This window comes from Syzygium oleosum, unplaced genomic scaffold (genome assembly GCF_021117445.2).
Source record: "Syzygium oleosum isolate NSW1041296 unplaced genomic scaffold, Sole_v2.1 Sole_v2.12, whole genome shotgun sequence".
In the NCBI taxonomy this organism is placed as follows: Eukaryota; Viridiplantae; Streptophyta; class Magnoliopsida; order Myrtales; family Myrtaceae; genus Syzygium; species Syzygium oleosum.
This window is the reverse complement of record NW_026607496.1, coordinates 7,160,280-7,173,586: the sequence shown is the minus strand read 5'-3', so window position 1 is coordinate 7,173,586 and position 13,307 is coordinate 7,160,280. Positions and strand designations below refer to the sequence as shown.

At 39.0% G+C, this 13,307-nt stretch overlaps 1 protein-coding gene across 1 annotated transcript; it reads right to left on the bottom strand.

The window, feature by feature from the left end:
- Positions 1–841: 841 nt before the first annotated feature.
- LOC115672263 (uncharacterized) lies at positions 842–13,307 on the bottom strand. The gene is made up of 19 exons (XM_030594031.2): positions 11,811–13,307; positions 11,654–11,719; positions 11,363–11,561; positions 10,994–11,060; positions 9,546–9,653; positions 9,274–9,342; positions 9,025–9,106; positions 8,888–8,947; positions 8,476–8,528; positions 8,226–8,389; positions 6,655–6,835; positions 4,568–4,625; positions 4,428–4,484; positions 4,107–4,355; positions 3,433–3,494; positions 2,542–2,598; positions 2,334–2,427; positions 2,081–2,221; positions 842–1,268 (listed from the first exon to the last, which is right to left on the bottom strand). Exons 1-19 carry the CDS (start codon positions 12,576–12,578, stop codon positions 1,182–1,184), a joined length of 2,622 nt encoding a protein of 873 aa, XP_030449891.1. The 5' UTR covers positions 12,579–13,307; the 3' UTR covers positions 842–1,181.

The following is a 13,307-nucleotide window of genomic DNA, read 5'->3' as shown; positions in this document are numbered from 1 at the left end:
CCCATTTGATTGATGACGAACATCCTTTGGTCCGTGACATGCACGCGATTGTGAAACTCAAGCACCTGCCCTTTTTTTGCTTTTTTTAGTGTTGCGGATGTTGTGCTTACTTGACACCACAAGTGAAGTCGAAGTAGTTGCAAAGTCGCATGGGCACTATATTTGTCCGAACAAGCATTCTTAGCTGGACGTCATCGTTCCAGCGAACCAATCTATCCGTAGAACGAACAAGGAACCATCCAAGGCCTACCTTGAACCGACTGGAAGTTAGGAAAAATTTCGAATTTCTCGTGAGTATAATAATGATCACTAGCATTATTTTCCTACAAAGAGAATGACTAGAATTATTTAGTGCATATTTCCACATTCTATATAGGGTGTATCTGATTTAGCATGCTTTAAACATATTGAGACATGATTAAGGTCAAAATCCTGATTGTTTCCTCAGATATGATTTTTCCTCTTCTAGTTAAGGTCAATATGCTTCTGCACTTTTTGCTGCCACATGGATAGAGATAGGCTCGACATTGTAGGCTTACGAGCAAGCGGACGTTACCATCAAGCGAGATAGATAAATGACGAAAGCATGTAGGGAAAATTACCACCGAGTGCCTGTCTAGAAACGTTTCAACAAAATCTTCATTCGGCGCAACTATGATTCATAAACGTGCAGAGAGAGTACGACTTCATTCGACGTTATCTCAGAATGATGTCTAGATTTTCAAGCTTCGAGAACATCAACAAAACCATAGACAACTCGAGCAGAGACGAATTAGATAATCAGACATAAATCCCAAATGAGACCGGCCAAACTCGGTGGGTGATCTAGGTCACTGTCTGCTTGAAAAAAATGCAGTCTTATTTAGTCTCGTCGCAAGCAAAACATACCAGAAACACAAACTTGACATATGCATGCGTAATAAAAAATGCGAGCACGCATAGACTTTCCTTTTTACAAGTCGCCTATCTAACCTAAAAACATTGCTTTCCCTCACTATCTAATTCTAAATCTAATGTCAACACAAGCAAATATCCTACCGTGCAGGATTTCGGCATCAAAGAAGACCCCAGAGTAACAAGAATGTAAAAGCAGGACTAGATTCTACATGAAGGAATCGAAGAAAGAAGAACTAACAAATATATCAACCTTGACATATCTTCCACCAAAACGGAAAAAGCTGTTAATCTCGCTTTGCCGGCACCTCCTTCTCCAACATCGATGTCCCCTTGAAAATAGTAAGCTGATGATCCCCCATGTGCTTCTTAAACTGGGTAGGGAAAAACGAATATTTTTCATCAGCAGGTCTCTACAGCATTCTATTAGAAAAAGATAAAGATGACACAAGAAACTGCTCGCCTCAGGTTAATCACAAAGAAACAGGTATTGATTCAATTTCTTATTATCCAGAAGATTAATAAAGCAGCGAATCTGACAATTAAGTACGCAATCCTTCAAGTCAGATTGAGAAGATCATATCGACAAAGACCAAGTTGTGGAAAATTAAGCAGAGGCAGGGAGTGGGACAAGAAAACCATGCACACAGTGAATCCAACTAGAAATAAAAAAAAAGGTCACCAACAGAAATCCAAGTGAAAAACAAAAGGTCAAGATGAAAGGGAGAAAGTCATGACCAACTCAGTGCGGTATAAATAAAATCGTGGCTCATGAAAAACTCTCTAACCTAATCTTACCAACGAGACATGAATTGAGCCACATATATTTTGTTTGACGAGAATTGCAGAAACTATCAAATAAATCCATGTATATGCTGCTTATATCCATTATCCACACCACTTACCCTACTTTTTCACCCAAAAGCCTAGATCTGACCACTGACAACACAACCAAAAATTTAAGTCCAAGCTAGACAATATGTTCTATGCAATATGTCAAAAGAACAGGAATCGAATACTCCACCAATCCATAGTTATCCTTACAATGCACCGATGATGCCATTACCCTATGAATTCTGACAGTTCTTTTTCTTTGGTTCACCTCACTTTCTTTAATGCTGCAACAGCTTTGTTCCCTTCGCTAAAAAGGGGTCGTTGAAAAAAAAAAGAAAAAGAAATGGCTTACATGTTCATCACTCATCTTTCTGAAACAAAATCTTTTTGTCCAAATTGACTCGGCTTCTTCAGCTGCTGGAAGCACCAGCCTCTCCACATTCAGTGAACAAAGTAACCCCTCAATACAAGAGAATAGTGCTTGGAAGTAACCCTGGAAAAAATGTATAAAGAAGTCAAAATATTTCAAGTAAAAACAAACACGAAGGAAAGAGGATCCTAGGGACTAGAAGCCAGAGACTGAAAATAACAGCAGAATTTCTCACTTTTCCCTGATGCTCTCTACTTGTAGCGACCAAAGGAAGCTCAGCAACCTCCCTCCCAAAAATCCTAAGAAGACCAGCTGATACAACAACAGACCTGCACATGAACCCAACGTTTTACCATAAGGTATTGCTCGTGATATCATGGTAGGGAAACAGTTACATATCAGATTGCGTGACAAGCAGAACTTTAACACACTAACAAACTTACTTCACTGTTAAAACTACGCAATACATTCCACCAAATTCTTGACCGGAAATATTCCTCCTACAACAAATTTAAAGAACAATTAGAGTACATGTAAGCATGAGAAGAAGCATCAACCCAAATGAACAATCATATTATTGTGTATTTCTGTTTCGAAGAATGTGACCCAAAGCACACTCGAATACAGAGAAGTGGATGCAAGATGCATAAAACAAGCCACAATTCCAACAGCAATCTTCTTGAAACTAATCTGACAGCTGCTTTTCATTTACAAGTATAAATTCTTGAAGGAAGAAGAGTTCTCATTCCTTTTACAGAAATTTCACCTCTTTCAAACGGGATTTTTTATAATACTGAATTCAACATTACCAACATGGAGTTCCAATAAAGACAACTATTGGGATATACATATTCTTGAAGTTAATCTCCAAACTTTCAAAAAACAAAGCTGCAGTGAAAATGGACAAAATTGTGCAGGATGTTAAAAAATAGCCCCGATATAGCCCCGATATCCCCTGTTCTACCATAATATAGTGGATGAAATTGAAAGAGAACTTGAATGCAATACCATTATAACCAACTATCAAAAATGCGGATCTCTATCTGACAAGTAAAGGTCCAAACCACTGGGAGCTAAATCAAAGCATGTGATAAGAGCCTAAATCGTAAGTGCGGGACAATGGCACAATGACCAGATGCTTTTCATGTTAGTCAATATTCAACCCAAAAGCTTGAATTAGAAGAGCAACATGCAGAAGCAATATAATATATCAAATGCCACAGTAAAGATTCCAAACAAACAAAAACTGAAAATAATGAAACTAACAGAAATGACAGTTTCAGAACATTTACATGCAGGTATTAAGAGCATAGAGCATCAGTATAAGAACATACCCATAAACCATGACAGGTATGAGATCACGACCTGATGCTACAGCAATAGGATCAAAACACTCCTGCCACATGGGGTCAAATTTACAACACGTGAGAAAAAGTCCAGTTATCATCAAAGATTAAAACCATCCATGCACATAATTTTGTAAATTTCAGTTGATGCCCCCACTACTAAGTGTAGATAGCATGTATTCTAAGTCGCTCAGAAAATCAGATGCAGAACAACACGTTTTATTCTTTTCTCGGTTGGGACAGAATATACACTTTATACAGAAAGAATCGCCCAAAGATAAAAGAAAATCATTCAATCAAATGGCACCTCTAATACGGCCCTTATCGATGTTCAAACGGACAGAATATACCATGTTCATGGACTTTCAGTCCAGACACAAAATAAGCACAGCTAAAGGAGTGAAAATTGCAATGCCAACTGAGCATCATAAGCTCTTATCTAAACGATTTCAGCACATTCTCCCCATTAATCTTATTCCTCAAATAATAACTTTTCTGTTGTTTTTATATGGGTGCATCTATGGACTAATATTGGGAAAGGAAGTAATAGGCATCCGAATTTAGCAACACAACACAAACAAAAAAGAAACACTAGTAAGACAATAGCTTGCTAATAGGATGGAAAAGAAGGAATGAGAACAGATATTGCCATCATGACTTACTCGAAAAATTGCAGTGGCCCTCGAAAGCAGAGGTAGATCCTCAGGGAACCGACTTTTCCCACTTAAAATTCGCCATTGGACATCATCCGTGAATCCATCAATGAGGAGTCCTTTTTCAATATGCTTCCTATTTATTGTACTTAAAGAAGATGCCAGGATGGTCTGAAATCCAGCAGAGACAGATTTTTGTAGAGCGATGTGAATCTTATCGCAGTCATCACAACAAAACCATTTATCTTTGGGCAATTCCTGCAGAATATAACTGGAACTTAGATCCCATACTTCACCACAGTTCACCATACTTTCACTTCTTAAACCTACCTTTAGATCACAGAGTCCAATCTCCTGCAAGCAGCCAACATGGTATTCCTTCTCACACTAAATAAAAACAACAAAATTCCAATATTTGAGCAGCAATAAGACAAAAATATGGAGAAGCATAACAATAGAACTCAGCTTACTTGATCACACAGCATAACTGTTTGTTCGTCAAATGTACCAACACTGAAGTCATGGTTCCTGAAGTAGAAGATACGAAATTTATGAAATTCTGAGGAGAGGGATAAAAAAGAACAGAGATAGGGGGGACTGGGGTAGACGAGTTGAACCTTAACAGGAATAGAGTCAAACAATTAAGCACAACAAAGAAAAAATAAATCAACTTCAAAGGAAACAGAACTACAAGCATTTGTCAATATACGGATTGTAACTAATGACTATGACGTGAAATTCAATGTAACCACCTCCACTGTTCTGAATCTTCTTTAAATCCGAGAAACTTAGACTTAATTCTTACTACAATAGCTAGAGAGATGGATTATGGCCGTAACTTCTACCAACTGCATGAGTAAATAATCGAAATTGGGAGAGACCGACAACTCTAAAGCAAATTAAAAAAATCATAGACAAATTAAAAAAATCATAGACATACATCTCAAGGAGGCTTGGACAAAGTGAAGCTACGTATGGTATTCATGTCCTCTATAAAAATAACATGGCGGGATTGCCATGAAGCGTCCATATAAGCACTTTGAAAAAGAGAAATGGACGTCAAGAGTACCTTTCCTATACCAAAATTATTTTTTATAACCACAAACAACAAGAGGAAAAACAAGTGAAAGTTCTAAGGAGGGAAGAAAGGAAATAAATGGATGCCTCCATCGAACTATCTGGCTGCTTATTTTGCCGTCAAACAAAACTTTGATTCTAGTAGCAGTAACTAGAGATTATAAAACTAGTTAGGAGATGGTTCAGAAGACAAATATATAAAGAAAAGATGCGTTGCAACAAATCCTGACCCATCTAGAAAGGAGAACGATTTTAAATAGAAAAGTGAAATGATGAACAGCAGCCATTCAAAAAAGACTTCAAATGAGGACTATAAGCATCATCTCCCATGCTAAGCTTAACTTCCAAAAGGTTTTACGTTCCTTTCGACCTTCATCTGAACTCTAAAATTCTATATACCTTTTCGCAATTCATGTCTATCAACAGAAGAAGCCAAAATCCTTATTTCAGTTTTCACATTTTCATTTAGCACAAACTTAACAGCAACAATAACGATTAAAAAAAAAGAAAAGGAAAAGATGAAAGTAAGTGGTTAAAACGGAAGCATAACTGGCTAATGCCTTACCACCATATTTGCAACAAAGAATCCTGTATAACTTCCCATGCATTATTTTTGTTAGAAAGAACACCACATGCTCTAGTTGATAACCTTGAAGACATTTAGAGCAAAATCTCCCTCCCTCAGTCCCTCTATTTCTGTGCATGCGCATGATGCATTCAACCCTCATTTCCATTTTTCCTTCCCCCCACCCCCCCAAAAAAAAGAATAAAAATTAATGTGCTCTTCTACCTTGCTTATCTATACTCGTCCTCTCTGCTTTGCTTTATCTGGCAGAGTTTTCAACCCCCTCGTCCCCCCGTCTCTCCCCGCCTCACAATCAACAAATGGCATCTAATACAAGCTTTTCTCTTCTACTCACTATTGCTGTTTCTGCTATGACTGATTTCAGATTTTAGAATTTATTCCCTATCAATTTCCTGGAAGATTGAAAGAGGTCATTTATTTACTTCGCAGATGGATTGTCGGTTATTCGTTTACCCCTTTTTTTAAAATTTTATACATGTGGTTTATAAAGTTTGTGTGTTCTGTTTAGTCGACTTCCCTATGTTACTATATGAGACAACTTCTGAGGATCTCAAATTTGTGCAACTCCACTGATTTCTTATTTGCATAATTGATTCGGAAGTACTATCAAACATGGATCACTTAAGAAAAAAAAAAGGGGGATATATATTTTTACAGAAATTTAAGTCAGCCCTGAGTATTAAGATCACTATCAAACTTAACTCGAGCTTAATCAATATTGCCACTCAGTTAAGCTTAAGTTTCCAACCAAAAAAAAAAAGGCTTAAGTTGACATACAAGTCCAATTCAAAACCCAACAACCGCTTAATAGCAAAGGAAAGAGGTATAGAGAAGGATACTATGGCTCCAGCCATGCACAAGATGGAAAGTACCAAATTATAACAATTGACTAACCTGCAGACACAGCAACCACCAATGTCAACTTCAGGTTCTTTGACAACACGTGTCAGCCGTATCATAATTGGTCTTGCAGCATTTGAATCTCCAGAACTTATTTTTCTACAAGAGACTGATTTATCTTTACAATTTGAGCAGCACCAATCACCCTCTGGGGTAGAAAGCAAACCCAAACAAACTGCACAAAAAAAAAGAGGAGATAAATTGCCCACATATAAGAAATAATGGAGAAAGCCCTACGTTTCAGCACCTGAAACCTTTCTGCTTAGTTAGACTACTGCCGTAAAAAAGCAAATAACTATGACCACCAGAAATAGAATCAAAAGGTTAGGAAAAACCGGAAATTATACAATAATTGCGAACGCTAGAGAGATGACATTTAAAGCAACAAACAAACAAGATAAACATGAAAGAGTCGAACAAGAGATAGATGGAGCAGCCATAAATTATGGTAGCTCATTTGGCAATTGAATCATACTGAAAAACTTTATTTTGAATGCTTCGGATGCTCAACTATGCATTTTGGACTTTCCACTCTTTTAAGCACCAAACTGTCCAGTACATTGGGGGATCGCTTGAGGTGATATGATCAAATAGTAAAACTTCTCAGTGGCAGCATCAAGGACCAGAAATCATCATGCTGACTCAGCAACTTAAGGGTCCAGCAGTCCAGGGCATGGAATTTATCAATTAAAATAATCGCTAAAGGATTATTACCCATCAAAATAGTGAAACTTGAAGCACGATATTATTAGAAACATCAGAAATGCTGTCAAAGTACAGTGATTGATGTATTATTTATTGTAGCAATTCCTCTCAGTCAAGAAGAGAATTGGATCAATATCCATTAATGAAATGACGTAGTACAGGACAGTAATGGTTCATGTAAATGAACTTGATCGATAATTGATTCATGAAAATTAAGTGTTTTGGATCTCATGTTCTACTAAAGCTATCCCTCTAAACTAAATAGAGAAGTAAGTACAAGAAGCTTCCAAGCATTCACCACTGAGGACCTCATTGTTCGATGAGAATAGCAACACCATGATGTTCAGAATTCGTGCTCTAATACCACAAAATATGAAGCCCCCGGAGAGAGAGAGAGAGAGAGAGAGTGAAAGTCCCACTGTATCACATTTAACAACTAAGTACTCAAGGAAATTACAAGAGAGATTGATCTTTTTATTGGCTACAATCTGCTTATTCCAAACTCCAAAGCGATAAAGGAGGCGAGGTCATCTGTGAATACTAGATATAATTCGTTAAGTGCTGAAAATGAAATAACGCATTAAAAATAACTTACGGAGATTGGTATTTGGGAAAACTTATAACACTTCTAAGAGGCAATAATTACCAGCTAGGTTGTTTATAACAGAACTATGAAGAAAGTTTATAAGCATCCATATACTTAAATAGGTTGACTTCTATTTTCTTTTTAAAATAAGAAAGTAGAGGGCATTATCCATGATCCCAGACAAAGTGATCATCACTTATGGTTGTTCTCTTCTAACTAATTTTCTACGCCACTTATAATCCCCCACTAAGAAAAAAATAAGACTGGCGAATACCTGCATGAAAAGCTTGTGGACATCCAACACAGAGAATTAAATCTCCTCCCTCTCCACATACTGTGCACATATCATCACTAGTACCAGCAAGATTTTGTCCATTTGCAAGTGATAGAGCTATATCATGCAGCGTGAGTCCATTTGAAGTATAGATGTGTCGGTAGCTGCCAAAAAAGAACATAATTAACTCAAACTAACACAGTTAAACAACTATCTTAACAACATCAACAAGAATATTTAATATACTCACGGTTGGCGTCTGACAGCCATCCCAGCATGGGCTTCAAACTGTGATGGACTAATCTGTTTATTTGAAAGATGGCAAAGGTGAGCCACAAAAGAGGGCTCCTCAAACCTCAAATATTGAATGTAAATTGCTTAAACGACAATGCTATGTAGATGATAGAAACACATAAAAGACCACCATTTGTGAAAGTTGAAAATGCAGAATTGTATGTTTTCATCACATAACAGAGGATAAAGACGTACATTTATCGAATTGTAAGGGGTTGAAGCTTTTCTATAATGATAGTGAGATCAACACAATTGGTGGATTTTAAGTTGTTTTCCCGAAAGAATGGAGTAACCATGTACTTTCACAAGATTGTGTGTACTAAGAGTATTGACTTTATATGTTAAAAGATCCTTAAACCAAAGTATACCTCTCTGTCACAACAACTGCAGACAATTCCATTTGCCTGCTTGTATCCCCCTAATAATCTCTGCATAACGACAACATGAAGTTAATACAATTGGCATTCATTCACAAATTTTGATTCGAGCCTCAAAATGCAACAACCTGTCCTTTAACAAAATAGGCCAACTCAGCTCCATCTGGGAGTCCATTTGGCATAAAAAGTAGCTTATGTAGATCATTGTCCCTGTTTCAAAAAGTTGCACACACACAGCGATAATAATCAAGTAAAGAAGACAATAAAGTGTAAAAATGAAAGAGATAATCTCCAATCAGGAATCTCCTAGCCAGCCAACAAATACAATGTTATCTTTCTTCTGTTTCCTTTTTTTTTTTTTTGCAAGATGAACATACCTTCTCCTACAAGATCCTTCAATGGCTTTCTTATGCTTCACAAATTCGCTATAAATGTATGAGCCTGGTCTGGAAAGCATAAAAAGTGAAATATAAATAATCCAACATTCTAAGTGCAGAGAGGGCATACCATAACATATGAAGTATTTACATAAAGGAGCAAGTACGCATTACGAGCACATTGCACATGCAAATATGCGCATGAGCATACCAGCAAGTGCGCGCATGCAACCACACACAAGAACAAAGGGAGAGACAGACAGAGAGAATACTTTTTCATTGCACGTTTATGATCATCCGATCTCCCCACACATTTAATAGCACTGTTGTCCAACAGAGAACACCAACCAGGGCCTCCATCTCCTTCTACATCTTGATTGCTGTAAAATGGTATAAAATCACAGTGATTTAAGCCCAAAGTAATCTTGTTATACAATCTAAATGTCAATCATTATCTGCTTAAAAGAACGATTCCCAGCCACATATGGACATCACATCAGCTTAAGTAGCGGCATCCCCTCAGTGCATTGATCTACTTTAAGTCACAAGATCAATCTCAAAAAACATTCCAGATTGTCAGCTTTTTCCTTAAGTATTTTTGGGCTTTCCAGGGGTTTTCAAACCCTTTCCATCCCTTCCATCACCCCACGCCCATACCACTAGGCCATTTACCCCATGGCTGCCAAACATGAGCAATTAGCATCTGGCACCACACGCAGTGAAAGTAGGGGCAGAAGATTGCCACTTGCTTTCATTCTATCTAAAAAAAGAGCAGATTTAAGAACTAATGAAACAGATTAAGGGCCTGTTTATGTTAACTTCTGAAAAGTACTTGCCAATTTATCTACATTTTGTGCCCCCCGCAGGTCTTTTTACACATAAAGGGAAATACTCGTACTAGAAAGAAATGCATCATCCTTCTCTTCGTCAACTAGCTAGTGCTGTCCTATATTTTCTCTCTTCTCTAAAGCACCTTGATTTTGGGCTTTCCAGGGGTCTCTAAACCCTCACTCATCCTTCCATCACCCCTCACTCATACCACTACTTACCCAATGGCTTCCAAACAGTGAGTAATTAGCATCTGGTACTATGCACAATGAAAGCATAAACAGAAAATGCTATGCTATATTAAAGGCCTGTTAGTGTTGACTTCTGAAAGGAACTTGCCACTTTCCACCAAAACAAAAGAACACTTTTTAATTATTAAAACTTCTCAAAATCTTCCTGTGAATTTTATTTATGACTTTAAATATGAAGTGTTCAGTCTTAGGTAAAAATCAAATCTTAAATGCTAAAAATAAAATATACACGTAATATAAACGAACAAGGGACATTTGCAAACACAACACAATGAGTCAGTGGTCAATCAGCCCAGCCCTAAGAAGATCTTGCCACTTGTAAATCTCTGCAATAACAATTAGACGTATTCATTTTCCTGGATATATAGCATTAAGTGTATAACGACCATATAAATAAAAACTGAAAAGTCTAGAAGGAGCTAACACCAAGACCAATAAGCCGATATGTATTATAGAAGTACCAATAGATGACAAATTTTCTGAGTGACAAAAAACCACAGCATATTAACCAGAGTAGGACTTATGATCAATAGAAGAAACGATGATTAGCAAAACCCTACTTTTCACCCATGCAATATGCCTCTACTTCGAGTCAGGATGCAACCTCTGATAAAGAAATCAATCATGGAGAAATGACAGACCTTAGACGCGATTGAAGCAAGAACTTTTCAGCACCTTCATTGCTTCCAATGCCTTGTTCAAGGTTCTCTGCATGTAAGAGAATGAGTCAAAATCCCCCATCACACAACAAAATATATCCTGGAGAAAAACACGATGAAAATATCTTGTCTAGCCTAACATTTGCCCAATCTTAACAGAGCAAAAAAATGTTAATGAAGCTGCATTTCTTGATCCTTTATAATTAAAGCCCTGTTTACTTTGCTTGATTTAATCAATCAGAAGGTAAGAAGATCAGAGCAGGCAGCATAAAACTTTTTCTGTTGTAAAGATGAGTGGACCATTTCGGTAACACATCAGTACTTGGAAATTATGAAACCAAAGGTTATCACCTTTCCAGACCTGAAAGCACTCCTCATTAATTGCTGAACCAGCAACATCCTTGAGCACTTCTTCCAGTACACTTAGCGGAGCAGTCTTCAATTCCCGCACAACGCTATAGACGGGCTTTCCATTTTCCAGGTATATGTGATTGTTAGGATGTTTAGTTTTGAATCCAGCATGCTGCTCAAACTCATATGCCGTGAGAACCTGCAAACAGCAGTGAGGTTAACTGCTTGACAAATCAACAGCAGGAACACTCGATGCATCAGGGATAAAGACAATAGAATCAGAGAACTCACTTTTGAGAAATTGCACAGAGAACAGCCACATAAGTATCCACCACGGCTGACTATCCCCTGTAACTCCTAGAAAAAAAAAATTGGAAAGAATTATCGCTCCCTTGTAAATTCACCTTCAGATATATGTGAAGAAGCTCAACATGGATCATAAACCAACCTCATGTGCACCAGAAACATAATTCACCCTAGCTCCTTCAAGGATGCCAGTCGACAATAGCTTCTTGACATTCGTAGGGTAACTATTCGGAACAACTTTCTTAGACATTTTCAATTCCATATTGCGACCATATATATTGAGGTTGCTGAGAGGATATCTTTTTCCTGGAGAGTATTGCTCTTGTTCCTCCCTACAACTTCCATCCGCAAAGCGGCTAGTTGCGTGACCGAATGCTGGCTCCACAACCGACGAAGTACACAGAATATCGGAGTTCTCCCTTCTTTTACTGAACTTAAATGTAATTTTCCTGATCCCAGTAGTACTAGCATGCTTAGGAATCTCCAATACAACAGAGGACGCTATAACTGGTTCGGGCTTTTCGGCCGTGCCATTAGATTCTGCATCATTCAGACCATATTCTTCATTGCTCAAAGTCTCTTCTGAACTCGAATTCGCTGAACATTTAGACGTCACTTCACCAGAAGCAACCAGCTTAGCACTCAACAATTCAGCCGGTGGGCTGGTCACATCTTGAAAGCTCGCGGCATTCGCTTTCTGGCACACCGTGGGATTGGACACTTCAGAGCGCGTGTCCTCATTAGAAGCCTCTATAGCTTGCTTCTTCGCGGGAGAAGAACACGGCACGGCGGCATCATCATCATCATCCGCGGCGCATTCGCGTTCGCGCTTCAGTTCATCTTTAGGAGAATTCTTCGCCTCCATGACCACATCCGACGAAACATCCAGACAAGCCTCCTCTTCCGCCATCAAAACGCGATTCCCCGGCAATTTCAAGGCAAAACAGCGTAGCTATTGCCCGCGACAGCATTCACCAGCTAAAGACGAAACACGGGAAACCAAGCAAATCGAGAGCCGAACGAGCAAACGACCGTACCTGAATCCGTTTGCAAGTGATTTGAGTTCGCCACTCGGTTCCAAATCCAACTCCAGTTCAAATCAACAAGAAACTCCTCCTAAATGATCCAGAAGAAATCCCGCAGCATCATCGAAACTTCAATTCCCTAAATCGATAACAAACAGCGCCACAATCAATCTCTCCGGACCACGGCTCGCGAAGAGGAAACTCTACGTCGCCACATGCAGAAGCATCCGGCCGATTGCTATCTCGAGCTCTCCCGAGCAATCCGGAAGCAAGAGCGACCGAAATCTCGCGAGCGACCGGTTCTCGTCAATCCGGGGGAACCAATCGCGGCACGCCTCGACGGCGAATCTGACGCCGGAGGACGGATCTAGAAAAGCGCGCGGGCGCGCGAGGCCGCGAGGAAACCGGCTCGATGCTTCGAATTCCGGGAGGCGAGGCGAGGCGAAGCGCGCGAGCGAGAGCGCTAGGGTTTCGCGTTCGAGAGGGGATTTGCAGCGGGAACTCGGGGAGGGCGGCAAAGTAGGGGCCTTCGGGTTCGCGAAGAAGAGAGGGAAGATGAGAGAGACTACACAACTGCTCCGAGGAGAGAGAGAGAGAGAGAGACGCTATTTTTA